This window comes from Crocuta crocuta, unplaced genomic scaffold (assembly GCF_008692635.1).
Source record: "Crocuta crocuta isolate KB4526 unplaced genomic scaffold, BGI_CrCroc_1.0 scaffold180, whole genome shotgun sequence".
NCBI classification, from domain to species: domain Eukaryota; kingdom Metazoa; phylum Chordata; class Mammalia; order Carnivora; family Hyaenidae; genus Crocuta; species Crocuta crocuta.
In genome coordinates, this window is record NW_027527549.1 from 1806894 (window position 1) to 1824302 (window position 17409).

Genomic DNA, 17409 nt, shown 5'->3' on the forward strand with positions numbered 1-17409 from the left:
TTCCATTGGTCTATGTGTCTGTTTTTGTGCCAGTACCATACTGTCTTGATGATGACAGCTTTGTAGTAGAGGCTAAAGTCTGGAATGATGATGCCTCCCATTTTGGTTTTCTTCTTCAATATTACTTTGGCTGTTCGGGGTCTTTTGTGTTTCCATACAAATTTTAGAATTGTTCGTTCTAAAGAGAAGAATGCTGGTGCAATTTTGATTGGGATGGCATTGAGTGTGTGGATTGCTTTGGATAGTAATGACATTTTAGCAATATTCTTCCAACCCATGAGCATGGAATGTTTTTCCATTTCTTTGTGTCTTCTTCAATTTCCTTCATAAGTTTTCTATAGATTTCATCATCCAGATCTTTTACATTTTTGGTTAGGTTTATTCCTAGGTATTTTATGGTTTTCTGTGCAATTGTGAATGGAAATCAGTTTCCTGATTTCTCTTTCTGTTGCTTCATTATTGGTGTATAACAATGCAACTGATTTCTGTATGTTGATTTGTACCCTGCAACTTTGCTGCATTCATGGATCAGTTCTAGTAGGCTTCTGATGGAGTCTGTCGGGTTTTCTATGCAGAGTATCATGTTGTCTGTGAAAAGTGAAAGTTTCACTTCTTCTTTGCCAATTCTGATGCCTTTTATTTCCTTTTGTTGTCTAGTGGCTGATGCTAGGACTTCCAGCACTATGTTAAACCGCAGTGGTGAGAGCGGACATCCCTGTCATGTTCCTGATCTCAGGGGGAAAGCTCTCAGTTTTTCCCCATTGAGGATGATGTTAGCTGAGGGCTTCTCATAGATGGCTTTTTGTTGTTTAAGTAAGTTCCTTGTATCCTGACTTTCTCAAGGGTCTTTATTAAGAAGGGATGCTGTATCTTGTCAAATACTTTTTCTGCATCTATCGACAGGATTATATGGATTTTATCTTTTCTTTTGTTGATATGATGTATCACATTGATTTGCGAATATTGAACCAGCCCTGTAACCAGGAATGAGCCGCACTTGATCATGGTGGATAATTCTTTTCATGTGCTGTTGGATTCGATTTGCAAGTGTCTTGTTGAGGATTGTCACATCCATATTCATAAGCGAATTTGGCCTCTGGTTATTTTCTTTTTTTTTGCTGGGTCTCTGGCTTGGGAATCAAACTGATGCTGGCTTCGTAGAATGAGTCCAGAAGTTTTCCTTTGATTTCTGTTTTTTGGAGCAGCTTGAGAAGAATGGGTATTAACTCTGGTTTAAATGTCTGGTAGAATTCCCCAGGGAAGCCATCTGGCCCAGGGCTCTTATTTAGGCCCACTAGTTATGGGTCTGTTCAGATTTTCTATCTCTTCCCATGTGAATTTTGGTAGTGAGTGTGTGTTTAGGAATTTGTTCATTTTTCTGTTGTCCAGTTTGTTGGCATATAATTTTTCATAGTATTCCCTGATAATTGCTTGCATTTCTGAGGGATTGGTTGTAATAAGTACATTTTTTTCGTGATTTTGTCTGTTTGGGTGCTCTCTCTTTTCGTTTTGAGAAGCCTGGCTAGAGATTTGTCAATTTTGTTTAGTTTTTCAAAAAACCAACTTTTGGTTTCATTGAGCTGTTCAACTGTTTTTTGCATTCTCTATTGTTTATCTCTGCCCTGATTTTTATTATTTCTCTTTTCCTACTGGGTTTGGGGTGATCTTGTTGCTCTCCTTCTAGTTCCTTTAGGTGTGCTGTTAGATTTTGTACTTGCGCTTTTTCTAATTTCTTGAAATAGGTCTGGAGTGCAATGTACTTTCCTCTTAGGACTGCCTTTGCCACATCTCATAGAGTTTGGATTGCTGTATTTTCGTTTTCATTTGCTTCCATATATTTTTAAATTTCTTCTCTAATTGCCTGATTGGTCCATTCATTCTATCTAGGGTGTTCTTTAACCTCCGTGGTTTTGGAGGTTTTCCAGGCTTTTTCCTGTGGTACATTTTAAACATAGCATTGTGATCTGATAGTGTGCATGGTATGATCTCCATTCTTTTATAGTTATTGAGGGCTGCTTTATGTCCCACTTTATGATCTATCTTGGAGAACGTGCCATGTGCACTTGAGAAGAAAGTGAATTCCCTGGCTTCAGGATGTAGAGTTCTAAATATATCTGTCAAATCTGTCTGGTCCAATGTATCATTCAAGTCCATTGTTTCTTTAGTGAGTTTCTGTCTAGTTGATCTATCCATTGCTGTAAAGTGGAGTACTAAAGTCCCCGGCTATTAGCACATTCTTATCCATATGATTGTTTTTGTTTGTGATTGTTTTATGTATTTGGGTGCTTCCGTATTTGGTACATAGACATTTATAATTGTTAGGTCTTCCTGATGGATAGACCCTGTATGCCTTTCTTCATCCCTTGTTACTGCCTTTACTTTAAAGTCCAGTTTTTCCGATAGAAGTATGGTTATTCCAGGTCTTTTAACTTCCAGTAGCATGATAGATATTTCTCTATCTCCTCGCTTTGAATCTGAAGGTGTCCTCAGGTCTAAAATGAGTTTCTTGTAGACAGCAAATAGGTGGATCTTGGTTTTTTGTCCATTCTGCTACCCTCTGTCTTTTGATTGGAGCATTTAGTCCATTTACATTCAGTGTTGTTACTGAAAAATATGGGTTTAGAGTCACTGTGTTCTCTGTAGGATTCATGCTTGTAGTGGTATCTCTGGTACCTTTTGTTCCTTGTATCATTTCCCTCATAGAGTCCCCTTCAAGATTTCTTGTAGGGCTGGTTTAGTAGTGACAAATTCTTTCAATTTTTGTTCATTTGGAAAGACTTTTATCTCTCCTTCTATTCTGAATGACAGGCTTACTGGATAGAGGATTCTTGGCTGCATATTTTTTATGTTCATCACATTGAAGATTTCCTGCCATTCCTTTCTTGCCTGCCAAGTTTCAGTAGATAGGTCTGTCACCACTCTGATAGGTTTCCCTTTGTATGTTAGGGCTCTTTTATCCCTAGCTGCTTTCAGAATTCTCTTTGTCTTTATATTTTGCTAGTTTCACTATATGTCGTGCAGAAGATCGATTCAAGTTACATTTGAGGGGAGTTCTCTGTGCCTCTTGGATTTCAGTGTCTGCTTCCTTCCCCAGATTAGGGATGTTCTCTGCTATAATTTGTTCAAGGGTTCCTTCATCGCCTTTCCCTCTCTCTTCCTCTTCTGGAATTCCTATGATATGGATATTGTTCTGTTTGATTGTATCGCTGAGCTCTCGAACTCTCCTTTCATGTTCCTGGATCAGTTTATCTCTCTTTTTCTCAGCTTCCTCTTTTTCTATAATTGTGTCTTCTAATTCACCTATTCTCCTTTCTGCCTCTTCAATCCGTGCATTGGATGCCTCCATTTTATTATGCATCTCATTTATAGCATTTTTAAATTCATCACAACTATTTGTAAGCTCCATAGTCTTTGTAGCAATAGTTTCTCTTATGTCTTCCATGCCTTTTTCAAGCCCCACGATTAATTTTATGGCTATTGTTCTAAAGTCTTGTTCAGTTATGTTGCTTATATCTGTCTTTAGCAGTTCTTTAACTGTCATTTCTTCTTGGAATTTCTTTGGAGGAGAGTTCTTCTGTTTTGTCATTTTGGCAAGCTTTCTGTCTCTTGTGGGTTTAAGCTTCTTATGTACCCTGCACCTGTGAATACTGCTGTATTAAAGAAGGCTTTTTGCCCAGGGCCTGTCCATTCAGGAAATGTTCTTTGAATGGTGTCTCTTGGTTCTCTCTTGTTGAGACTTTGGTTATATTATTTTCCTACTTGTAGTGGTATTTGGGACTCTCCACCATGTGTACTTTGGCTTGTTTCTTGAGGTAGCCCTGCGAGGTTGCCTTCTCATTGTACTCTGTCTCCTTCTCTTCCCAAACTCCTGCGGCTCAGTGTCCGCTTTAGGCCTTCTCTGTTTGAGAAGTGCGAGCGAAATGCACTGAGTTCCCCGTTTCTCCTTCATCTTGCCTTCTCTCGGCAATTTTTCTACAATATTTATTATGAGAATTGGTTGAGCTCCTGGTGATAAAACTCACAAAATTGGGGGATCCCTGTTAGAACTGGGTCTTTGTGGTTATTTTAACTCTCAGACTTGTCCATTCTTGAGAAATTTATGTATTAGAGTTCTGGTTTTTCTACCATAGCACTGGTTCCCACAAAGTGTCAGCTTATAAGTTTTTTCTCAGGTAAGTTGTGATTTTCTTTATTCTCCTGTCAATATCTCTAATTCTGAGGGCAGTGGTTTGCCCTGTGATCTTGTGAATCTAAGAAGTGTTGATTTTTCAGTTTGTCTAGCTTTATACTAGTCCTTAAGATGAGTGGTGCTTCTTAGCTCTTGAAATGTGGGACTAGAAACTGGAAGTCTGATTAAATGGTCCCATGTTACCAGGTCACGAAGGATGTTGTCACATACACGTATAGCCAGGTTGCCTTGAGGTTTCTTTCTTTAGAGAGGGGGACCTACCACAGAAGGAGGAAGACCTCTAATCTCCCAATATAATTTCTACTGCCACTACTGGGAGTGGGATACTCACTATTGAGGATGAAGGCTCAGCTCTTTATTTGACCTTATCTGACACTACTTTGATGGTGGGGTTGTATTAGTGCCTCACCACAGCCTCATTAGGTTGGAAGCCTCAGCTCACCATGCGGCCTTTGATGGCTTGGGTAGGATGGTGGTCACATTTTTTCCCGTCATGTTTGTCTGGTATAGACTCTTGCTAGGTGTCCCTTCTTGTCTTTTTTGCTAAAGAGAGCAGACTTTTCAGAGCTTTTTCATGTGGGGACTTTGGTGTTTTCTAGACTTCTTCAGCCCAAAGATTAGGATATGTTAGGCACATAAACACAAAACAAAACAAAATCCCAAAGCAAAAAAAGTCCAAACAACACTCGCTTTGCCTCAGGGTCTTATTACCACTATGTTGTTTCTTAGATCTAGAGGTCTCAAGTCAGTCTGCTTTCTACTTGTCATCTTTCAAATTCTCTTACATTTGTTTTACATATAAAGTCAAGGGGTTTTGGTTGTATTTGGATGGAATAGGAAAAAGTATATCTATTCCATCTTCCTGGAAGTCCTAGTTTCATTATTTTTTATTATTCCACTTTGTTCACTTGACTACTTTGCAGTTTGTTTCCATTTTTTATTTGGGGGTTACTGAAGAGATGACAACATGGATTATTTTCAAAGTAAAGTTAATACATTTACTTCCTTTCTGGGTTATTCAAGGACTTGAGAACAATAATTCCATTTAGTTTTATCTCTTCTATTTTTGTTGTATATTTTAATGCTATAAAGAGGTTTAGTATTGTTTTATATAGACAGTGTTTGGTTTTACCTATGTGTTTTTCTCTTTCTTTGTTCTTAATTCTTTCTTTGAATCTCAGATCTTTCATTTGGATCATATTGTTTCTGCCTTAAAGAGGAATATTTGGAATGTCCTTTAATGAGCATACGCTTGTGACAATTTGTCTTCCATTTGCTTTGAAAATTTGTTTATTCATTTGCATCTGTAAAGGCTATTTTTGCATGATATGTATTTCTAGGTTGCACACGGTCACTTCTAGAAATTTCTCTCAGCACACTGGAGGTATCAACCTGCTTCTTTTGGCTGCTTTTGTTGATTTTAAGAAGTCATTTGTCAATGTAACTGTTGAACCTTTGAAGATGAGGTATCTTTTCCCTCTTGTGTGGCTTTTTAGATTTTCTTTGCCTTTGGTTGTTAGCTTTTTCAGTTTTATAGAAGATAATGGGTTTTATTTTATAGCTTACATCTGAAAATTAGTGTCCCTTATTATTGCCTTTCTTCAAATGTATTTGCTCTGGGGGAGGGAGGAGATGGGCATGGAGGAGAGCACTTGTGGGGATGAGCACTGGGTGTTATATGGAAACCAACTTGACAATAAACTATTTGTAAACAAACTAACAAAAAACAAATGTATTTGCTCTGTTCTATTTTCTCTACTGGAACTTTGAGTTTAAAAACTGTTAATTTTCTAACTATGTCTTCTGTGACTATTACTGTTTTTCATGCTTTCAGTTTTGCCTTTTTGTGCTTTATTCTGGATGATTTCTTTTAATCTATTTTATTCACTAATTCTCTTTCATTTGTTTCTCCTCTACTATTATCAACCCTTACATTTTATTTTCAGTAATTAGGGTATTTATGTTAAGAATTATTCTTATTTTTCAAATCTGCCATTCTACTTTATGTGGCTTTTTATTATTTTTAACATTTTTTCTTTAAATATGCTAAAAATAGTGGTTTTATAGTTTGATTTTGATAATTCTTTACTTAAATGTTTGTGAGCCTCATTCTTTTTTTTTTATTTTGATAGTTTTATGTGCTCTGTTGTCTTTGACTCCATGCTTCTTATTTTTCTTGAACAAATTATTTGTAGAAACAATTTAAGGCGTACCTAGTACATGGATAACATAACTTCCTCCTGGAAGATTCCCATTTACTTTTGTGATGTACTTGATCATTCTGCCTGCCTGATACCATCTTAAATCAGTTTCAAGGCTTTGGGTTCCTTGGACGACTCAGGTCATGGGAACCTGGGCTGCAAATCTGCTTGAGGATTGGTTTACTTTTGCTTCCTTTACATAAACAGTGTCGTAGCTTATTGTACAGAGGTTTCATTCTTGGATTCCTTTTCTTTTTTAATGTTTATTTTTGAGAGAGAGAGACAGAGAGAGCACGATGACAAGCTGGGGAGGAGTGGAGAAAGAGAGGGAGACACAGAATCTGAAGTAGGCTCCAGGCTCCCAGCTGTCAGCACAGAGCCTGACATAGGGATCGGACCCACGAAGTGTAAGATCATGACCTGAGCAGAAGTGGGACGCTCAATTGACTGAGCCACCCAGGTGCCCCAGTTCTTGGATTCTTTGTCTATATAGTCTTTTTGGGTTTTCATGTTTTTTTTTCCTGACCTCATTTTTTCATCACCTCATTTCAAATCAAAAGTCTCGCTTTGCCAGGATCTGTAAATGCCTTCAGGGCAAAAGAGGGTTCTGTACTTATCTTAACTTCTCCAAGTTTCTGTTTTTCCCCCGTCACTTGTGTCCCGGCAATTTCTTACTATTTTGTCATTAGCTTAAGATTTTAATATTCTTAATATTTGATCCTGGGTTTTTATTCCTTTTTAGAGGAATGTTTGAATGACATACCCTACTCATTACCCCAGTGGAATTTTCAGTTTCCGTTTTATATATGTCATTTTTAGAAGTTTTATTTAGTTTATGGACATCTTCCTTTTATAGTTTTTAAAGACTGTTACAATGCCTTTTTTTTTTTTTAATCCACAGCCAGTAATTCTAACATCTGAAATCTTTGCAGATCCAAGTATGCCTTTCATTTATTATGCTGACTCTGCTCCTGGTGCTTTGTTTTCTCTTGTGATTTTGAGGTCATGTAACCACCTGTGGAAATTCTTGGATTGGAAGTAAATTTTTACAGGGAAAATTTGCATTAGCAGTTCTGGAATCCTGGATGAACTTAAGGACATTTCAGATTAAGTTTTGGCTTGGAGCTTTTTAGAACATTCAAGCAACATACATTTAGTTCTCACACATGCCTAAGTACTAGTTTGTGATAATGATTACTCAGAGGAGATATTTGTTACTAGACTATAGTAAATAGTACCATTGCAGCATTATAGTCTTTGGCAATCATTTTCTTCTCTCCAGATCTATTTTTCCCATTTTGTTTTCAGAGGTGGATCACTAACCTTTCAGAGTGGACCTTTTAAAAAATATAAATCTGAAACATCATTCCGTTGTTTAACATCCTTTATCATTTTCATGGTCTTTATGACTTATGAACTGTGTCTGAGCAAGTCATATAAATCCTGTTATGATCTTGTCCTTGTTATTTTTCTAATCATAATTGCTATGGTTCTTCCCTCCTACTTTGTTTCATGCTGTTGAAATGTATTTCAGTAGCATCCTGTCATCATAGATGTATCATCTTGTCTCTTTCATTTTTGTCTTTGTACGTGCTCTTTCACCTGTCTGTGATATTTCTTCCTCTCCTAGCTTCCATTACTCTTATTCATTCTTACTGGCTCTCAAATGTTTGAACTAAGCTGTCACTTTCTGGAAGCCTTCCTTCAACTTTCCCTCTTTATGTCCATCTCCCCTTACCTCTAACTTTTACTGATCCTTTTTGGCTTAAGTGCCCCCCTCCATATATTTCCAGAATTTCTGAGTGAGTGCCCATCAGCAGTTATCATTGATTATTTGCTTGCCCAGTTGCATTGCAAATACCATGAATTTTTAATGTTCAGTTTCTAGTTTATACCATCATTATCATAATAATCTTTAACTCTTATTGACACTTATTGACTATATGCTGTGGTTAAACATTTTAAGTTGCATTATTTTATTCAAATCTTCAAATTATGAATAACTATCATTATTCTTTCTCCAGTTGAGAAAAGTAGAGACAGACTAGTTATTATCATGCCCAAGTTTAAGTAGCTAAGAAGAGGACATAGAATAGTTTGAACCCAGGGAAGAGCATGAACTTCTTTTTTCACCCTACTGTTTTTATGAGGTTTAAAAGTGAATGCACACATACAAAGCACACAGACTAGTACCTAACACTTAGTATTTAATAAACATTGGCTATAGATTCAAAAGCTTTTTTTTCATAGTTTTTCAACATGTAAATGTAGTAGTTTAGAAAACTCTAAAAATCAAGATGGGCAATGATAAAAATAAAGTATCAAATAATTCCACCATTAGGAGATAAGTTACTTGTAATATTTTTGTATTGTTTCCTTTCACATGCATTATTTCTGTAAATACCTTTCATACTTGCCCTTTTTATTCTGTAATGTTTTGTGAATATGTATCTAAATTAGGAATCAATAAAGTCCATTATATAAAATGGTTACATGGTATGTCATTGTGTGTATATACCATCATAATTTAATCTATCTCCTATTGAATACTTAGATTGTTTCCATTGTTTACCTATTTTTAAAATGTAGCATCAAACATTCTCATATATTTACTGTTGAGTGCTTGGGAGTTAATAATCTTGAAAAGTCAATAAAAAGTAGATGATGGCCAGTATCAGTGCATCTATACTTGCATAATTATCCTTCTTTTTAGAGCATCTCATGGAGGAAAAAAAGTAGTTGTAACAAATAATTTGTTTTCTCAATATGTATTTTTTTATTAAGTATTACCAATCCACAACTCTCTTTTTTAGAATTACAGAATGAAGACTTAAAAGAATCAAATGAGAAGCAGGACTGTTTGACATCAGAATTAGAAGACATTAAAATGTCTTTGCAAAGAAGTGCGGTATGATTTAAAAACTGATTAGTGTGTGATAAGCCTCACACTATGAATCAATAAATACATAATCAAATGCTAATACTATGTATAAGGATCCAGAACTTTAAACAGAGAAGATAAAACCCCAGCCTACAAAATGCTTATAGTTTAATTAGAAACATTGGATAAAAACACATCAAAAATATAAATTACAAGACTCTGCTAAGTACCAACAGAGTGATTCAGGCAAAAATTGCTACAGTAGTTATAAAAATCGAAAGAACACTACGGGCTAAGAATAAGAAGACTCAATTGGGAGGTTGGGACTATAGGTTGGCTTTGGGAGAATGGTGAATTGAAGTAGGAATACTGAAATGGCATTGAAATTGGCCAGGGTGGGGTAATGGAGAAGGGTGATAGGATAAGAAGGGAGGAGAGGTGGCAAAAGCAGATGAGTTCATTTTTTTTTCTTAAGGCCCTTGGATAATAGCTTTTGTTTTGTACTTTATTTCATTTAGATTACTCAGAAGGCTTTAGAGGAAGATTTACAGGTAGCAACAAAAAAAATACATCAGCTCACTGGAGAAAACGAAGCTCAAATGGAAGAATTTAATAAAGCTGAAGCTGCTCATTCATTTGTGGTTACTGAACTTAAAACTTCTGTCTGCAGCTTGAAAGAATTACTGACAACAGAACAGCAAAGGTAAAGCTATTTTTTTATTTAGATGGATAAAAACAATTTATTTCCAGTATTCATTGTATATTCTATTTATTGTCAACTGACTTCTAATTCCTATAATATCTGTAACCAAGTCTCTTTTTTAATTTATAAAATGGAAATACAGTTTTAAAAGTTTGTATTAGGTAGGCAGGTATCCTGAGAAAAGATAGCAGGTATTCTTTAGGATAGTTCCCATGTATACTTTGCCACAGAGTCAGGCTATATTAGAGAAGCTAACAAGTGCTGATACAGTGATAGGACATATTTAATTAAACTGTGGATTATTATTAGCTTCATAGAAATAACTTCCCAGGTTGTGGGTTTGTTTTACTGGGGTCTGTAACCTTTCTGATGTATAAAATTTGTTACTAGCCTGGTATAGAGTAGGTTCTCAAAACACTTTTATTAATTAATGAATTAATAAACATGATTATATATAAAATACTCATTTGAATCTTGTCTAAATAACAGTTTGTCCAAAACTTGAATTAAAAACTTACTCTGTTTACACTATTTTATATGTGTATTTTTAAAGCTGTGTTATGAGGCCCCTGTAATTATTTTTGTCCCATTAGCATTAGGGTTTATGAAATCTAATAGGATGAAAAACAGGAACACGCTTTTCTGTGAATTCATGACCTGGACCTAGTAGTATTTCTGCTCTACTGCTTGTGTATGGTGGTGGAAGAAAAGCTAGTTTTTCTGCTTTAGCTCATCTTATATATTCTTTGTTGGTCTTTTAGGTGATTTTCAAATTTTGAAATTGTAAGTGACCTTAAATGTCATCTGTTCCATTTACCTCACTTGAAAAAAATGTTTTTAAATATTTATTTAATTTTGAGAGAGTGAGACAGACAGAGCATGAGCTGGGGAGGGAGAGGGAGGGTGACGCAGAATCTGAAGCAGGCTCCAGGCTCTAAGCTGTCAGCACAGAGCCTGATGCAGGACTCAAACCCATCAGCAGCAGACAGACCTGAGCTGAAGTCAGATGCTTAACTCACTGAGCCACCCAGGTGCCCCCAGTTACCTTAGTTTTATAGATGAGGAAGCAGAAAGCTAGAAGAGGTAAGTGAATTGCCCAATTCTCACATTTATATTGTTTTTAAGGCAGAATTCACTGTAAAAGTAGTTATATATTCAGTCTCTTTTAAAGTTCTAGGATACATTAACTTGATTATCTTCTGTAGCTAAGAGATAAATTGTGACCATAAGCTTTAAGGTTTTATGAAAACATAATTAATATACAACTATGGATTAATAATAGTGATCTTATTTTGAAGTGTTATACTAATATGGCATGGTAGGTACTCAAAAACTTTTTAATAATTGGGGGAATCTGTTAAAGATATATTGTTAAATTGCACCAGTTTTAGTTACTAGATGAATTCTGTTTAAGAGAATATTTTACATTGTAAACTATGTTTTACAAGATTGGAAAAAAGGGAAGATCAATTGAAAATACTTACCAAGGAGCTTCAGCAGAAATCTACTGAACTCGGTAAGATTTAGAGAATAAACATATGTACATGATAATATTAGCCTATTATAAAAATGTAAATAGTATTTCAAATTATAGTTTCTCCTCTGTCATTTACCAATAATAATTATTTTGTAACTTTTAATTTGATTTTTCAAAGACAGAAATTTTAAATCTTAAGACTATTCCATTCCATTGTGCAATTCATAGATGCCTAGAAGTGGAAGGAGATAAATAGATGTTTCTAGTTTATTTTTCTTACTTTAGGATTTAGAGGCCTTAATAATTCTTATTGGAAAAGGTCTGTTGTATTTTAATTGAACTTTGACATTTTATTGATTAGTCATGTTGAATTATGAACTATTTATAGGAAAATGCTATCCTGTTTTGTCATTGTTAATACTCAACAGGTTTCATGGCCAAAAGAGAAAGAAGTCTGTAGATATTTTGTGAATTTATGACCTTTTAATTAGCTAATCCTAATTTAACTCCTATATTTCAGATTTTCAAATCCTTATATGTACAGATGTGGAGAATTATAAAGATATAAAAACAGTTTTTGAATTTTGGTGAAAAGAATTATTTTTATAAATTAACTCAGGAATTTGCAGGTGTTTTCTAGATTGTATACAGCATTCTGTAAACCTTATTATTGGGTTTGAATAATTATATAATTAAAATAATTGTAAGAAATTTTGCCTTGTCAGGATGTTTGGTTGAACTTTTGAAGCTTATTTATGTCTTTCCTTTGGCAATGTTTAATTTCCCACTGTAGACTAAACCAATCTTTGAGCTTCCAAAGTTGTATTATCCAGTGGTAAATAATTTCTTTGGTAGTATTTTATATTACAATGACTGTAAATGGATTTTTATCTAATTTTTAAATCTTCCTTCAAAGCATAATGTAGTATTTTAAATCCCTGCATATGCCTACTTTCTTAGAATTATTCAATTGAATGTTGTATAATTTTAGTCCTTAAAATATCTTTAATGGATATTTATTTGTAACAGTTCAGTCTGATATTGAAATTAAGTGGCTGTTATTGTCAGATTAACAAATCAAATGCATAAGGTGATTTTTTTCTCATAATAGAGAAATCTCTAATTTAATGAGAGGAAGGTTAAACACATAAAATCATTAGAGCAATGTTTCCAAAATGAGGGGATGAGCAAGAATTCTATTAAGATAAGGGAAGGGAATATTAGAATTTATTTTTCTATTTTATTCTTTGCATATATTTTATAATGAATAGTATAGTATACATATATATATTTTAAAACTTTATACACTGTATAAGTATTTGTGTTATATACATATTTATATATTTGGGGTGAATGCTCACAGATTTGTTACTGATGGAGATGTGTTAATGCTGATGACAAGAGGAAGCCAAAGGTATCAATGTGGACTGCAGAATTAGAAAAGATTTTATAGAAGAGGTAGATTTGAAAAGTAGACTTTATGGTATAAAGAGGCTTTGGGCAGTTGTAGAGAATGGTGGAATGTGTAAAGCATTATGTGTAGGAGAGCAGCGTTAACAATGACATTAGCTTATTTCCTTCTTTAGTTAATAGTATAGTTCTCAAAATCAAAATCTTGGATGATATTCTGTACTGTTCTTTTTCCCTTACCTTTCACTTCTAATTGGTTATCCAGTCCTCTGGTTTCTAACTTTTAATATCTAGCTGGCTAGCTCATAAAATCTAACTAATTTAACTCTATCTTTTGAATCTTTTTTAAACATATTTATTTAGAGAGAGAATGCACACAAGTAGGGAAGGGGCCGAGAGAGAGAGAGAGAGAGAGAGAGAGAGAGAGAGAATCCCAAGCAGGCTCTGTGCTGTCAGTGCAGAGCCCTATACAGGGCTTGAATTCATGAACCATGAGATCATGACTTGAGCCAAATCAAGAGTTGGACGCTTAACCAACTGAGCTACCCAGGCACCCCTAAATCTTTCCAATCTTTGTTCACCTCCACAGATCTAAAATAGTTCTAGTCTTTATTTCTTCTTTCCTGGTTTTAAGATTCCAACACGTTCTCTTAGCCTACCAGAGGGATGCACGTGAGTAACGTAATGGAACACAAATTGTATTTGGCAGATTAGTCATCAAAACAATGCTTTGATTACATTTCTCATTTGTCTTTATCTTCGTTCATCCGTTGTTGTGTTTATTAGTCTTCTATTTGCCTTGCCTTATTTTCATAAAGTTTTTTCCTGGTGCAATAGCCCTTATTCTTACTAATATGTTTCCTGATTATACTGTGCATTCTTCCTTGATGGTATATTGTATTTTCTTAGGCTCACATCTTGGTTAGAGTATTCTTCCATTTGCCTTCATTATCCCCTCAGCAGTCTTAGTCACTGACCCACATGAAGACCACTTTTGTCTGTGCACTGCTCAGAGAAAGCCTGCGCTACCCTTTATATCTTGGCATTAGGTGTGGACCACATTCTTTGACCAGTACTATTTGTAATAGCTTGATACTCAGTATTTTTGTTTCCGGTCTTGTCTCCCTTTTGTGCATTGTCTGCACTTATGCTAGAGTGTTCCTTTGAAAATATAAGTCTGAGATCTCCAGGGGCCCACAGGGACAATGTGGAGGGCCATAAGTGTATGATTGAGAACTGGAAGAGATAAAACAGGCAGCGTAGGAATGGAGGTGAGGGATCCCCTTCTGTGGACAGACAAAAGGAAGAGAAACAGAGCTGTGGTAGCATAGGATAGTATTTGAACAAGAGAAAAAACACAGACTGGGGAACAAAAAAAAATGGAGACAGAACCAATTTCTAACTGTGGGGCTTTCTCCGCCCTGTTTGTGCACCTGGAGAGGAGGGGAGCCAGCCCCAGGCTTGGTGGCTAGCTCCCAGGCGCAGTCAGAGCAATCCTCTCCCTTGAGTGCTGAGTGAAGAAGGCAAATAGCCATTCCAAGGACAAAAGACCCTGTGGCCCTCCGCCACCCAGAGACCCTTTGTAACAGGATCCTGGAGTGACAGTACACCAGAACTGGGGTGTGCAGGGTGGGATCCTTTAAGACCGTGGAGTTTGAATCCCAGTGGAGTGCCAGGGAGGTGCGGGAGACGGTGGAGTGGGACATAGTGGCCTGCTTGCGCCTGCTAGGCACTGTGAGAAGCCAGAGGCCCTTAGTTGGTAGGCTGGGTGAAGTGGCACTTCCTGGAACCAGGGTGCATGGAGCTGGATCCTTTAAGACATTGGAGTTTGACAAGAGACTCTTAAATACAGAGAACAAATTGAGGGGGGGCAGGAGGAAGGGCAAAGTGGGTGATGGACATTGAGAAGGGCACTTGTTGGGATGAGCACTGGGTGTTGTATGTAAGCAGTGAACCACTTTGGGAATCTACCCCAAAAACTGAGAGCACACATTACACACTGTATGTTAGCCAATTTGACCATAAATTATATTTTAAAAAAAGACATTGGGGTTTGAATCCTAGCTGAACCCTTGGGAGGTGGGAGACTGAGCGGAACAAAACTGTCTGGCTTGTGCCTGCGAGGCACTGTGAGGATGGCCTGAACAGTGGTTTGGGACACCCAGTCTGGTCAGGGGAGGAGAGACTGCAGTGTTGTCATTTTTTCTCCCTATCACCAACAAGTGGGGCTTCAGGGAACAGACAAAGGGCACGCAGTGGAGGTGGGACTTGCCTACACCAAACCACACCCCTCTGTGCCTGGCACCTGTATATCTAACTGAGCAAGATTGGCACTGATTGAACCAGACAGTCCCTCCCCCAGACCAGCACAGGCACCAGTTCCAAGGTACCAGCAGATATCGGTCAAGTGGTTTTGCCTTCTCTGATTTGATTCTTGGCCAGTTCTTTGTGTGTGTGTGTGTGTGTGTGTGTGTGTGTGTGTGTGTGTGTGTGTGTGTGTTCCTTTTCTTCCTCTTCTTCCTCTTCTTTGGTCTGGTTATTCTGGTTGTTGGTTTGTTTAAGCAGACATTTTTACTCTCTTCTTTTTATAACTCTTCTCTACCTCCTTCTTTATTTTTTTCTCTCTCTCTGGATTAAGTTGTATAGTTTCTCTGATTCTCTTCCTGGTCAATATTTTTCTTTTCCTTTTCCCTGCCTCTCTTTGTATGGGATCAGGCCTCTTCCACCACCAACCCCCACTTTTAACATTTCTTCCAGGGTTACTTCAACAAACAAATCAAAACACACCTGGTGGAAGGTCCAAACCGCCACTACGAATAGGGAGATAAAGTAACCAGAGTCTCCATAACAGAGAGCATGAAACACACCCTAGAAATACCTCCTGAAGGGCCAGGCCCTAGATAGCATTATGACCCCTTTTTAATATAGTAGTGCTCACTGAAGCAGGACTCATAACAAGCTATTAAAACACATAAGGGATGGAAAACTAGCCAATATGATGAAACAGAAGGATTCTCAAAAGAAATTCCAAGAAGAAACGACAACTACAGAGTTGCTCAAAACATATATAAACAATATAACTGAACAAGAATTTAGGATAATTATAATAAGATTAATAGCTGGGCTTGGTAAAAGCATAGAAGACAGTAGAGAATCTAATGCAGAGATCAAGGAACTATGAAATAGTCACAACGAATTACAAAACGCTATAAATGAGGTGCAAAATAAACTAGCTGTAGTGACAGCAAGGATGGGGGAGGCAGAGGGGAGATTAAGTGAAATAGAAGATAAAGTTATAGAAAATGACATAGTTGAGAAAAAGAGAAATAAGAAAGTACTAGACTGTGAGGAGAGAATTAGAGAACTAAGTGAGTCAATGAAATGTAATAATATCTGTATCACAGGAGTTCCAGAAGATGAAGAAAGGGGCAGAAAATTTACTTGAACAAATTGTAGCTGAGAACTTCCCCAATGTGGGGAGGGAAATGGACATCCAAATCCAGGAGGCACAGAGAACTCCTTCAGATTTAATTAAAACAGATCTTCTCCATGGCATCTCTTAGTGAAGCTGGCAAAATACAAAGATAGAGAATTTTGAAAGCAGGTAGGGACAAATAGGCCTTAACTTACAAGGGTAGACACATAAGGGTAGTAGCTGACCCATGCATTGAAACGTGGCAGGCCAGAAGGGAGTGGCAGGAGATTTTCAATGTGCTTAATAGGAAAAATATGCAGCCAAGAATCCTTTATCCAGGAAAGCTGTCATTCAGAATAGAAGGAGAGATAAAGCCTTTCCCAGACAGACAAAAACTGAAGGAGTTCATGACCATTAAACCAGCCCTGCAAGAGACCCTGAGAGGGGGACTCTGTGAGTGGAATGCTGCAAAGACTACAAAGACCCAGACACATCACCACAAGCATGAAACCTAAGACAGCGCAATGATCCTACATCTATATCTTTCAATAATAACTCTGAATGTAAATGGACTAAATGATATAGAGTATCAGAATGGATTAAAAAAAAACAAAACAAGATCCATCTGTATGCTATCTATAAGAGACCCATTTTAGACCTGAGGACACTTTCAGATTGAAAGCAAGGGGATGGAGAACAATCTATCATGCTACTGGAAGTCAAAAGAAAGCTGGAGTAGCCATATTTCTATTAGACAAACTAGGTTTTATTTAAAAAAATTTTTTTAAGTTTTATTTCTGAGAGAGAGAGAGGGAGAGAGAGAGGGAGAGGGAGAGGCAGCGTGAGCAGGGGAGAGTCAGAGGGAGAGGGAGACACAGAATCTGAAGCAGGCTCCAGGCTCTGAGCTGTCAAGCACAGAGCCCGGCATGGGGTTCGAACCCACAAACTGTAAGATCATGACCTGAGCTGAAGTCGGACACTTAACCGACTGAACCACCCAGGCGCCCCAGATTAGATTTTAAACTAAAGGCTGTTAATGGATGAAAAAGGACATGATATCATAATTATGGGTCTATCCTCAAGAAGACCTAACAATTGTAAATGTTCATGCTCCCAACTTGAAACCACCCAAA

General features: G+C 36.8%; 1 protein-coding gene across 1 annotated transcript in view; it reads left to right on the plus strand.

Annotated features, from left to right (window-relative positions):
• Positions 1 to 17409, plus strand: part of SYCP1 (synaptonemal complex protein 1) — a 128305-nt gene that overhangs the window by 35857 nt on the left and 75039 nt on the right. Inside the window, exons 11-13 of the mRNA XM_077767835.1 lie at positions 9204 to 9298; positions 9790 to 9974; positions 11423 to 11490. Of these exons, the coding sequence (XP_077623961.1) occupies positions 9204 to 9298; positions 9790 to 9974; positions 11423 to 11490 (348 nt within the window). The remainder of the gene's footprint in view (positions 1 to 9203; positions 9299 to 9789; positions 9975 to 11422; positions 11491 to 17409) is intronic.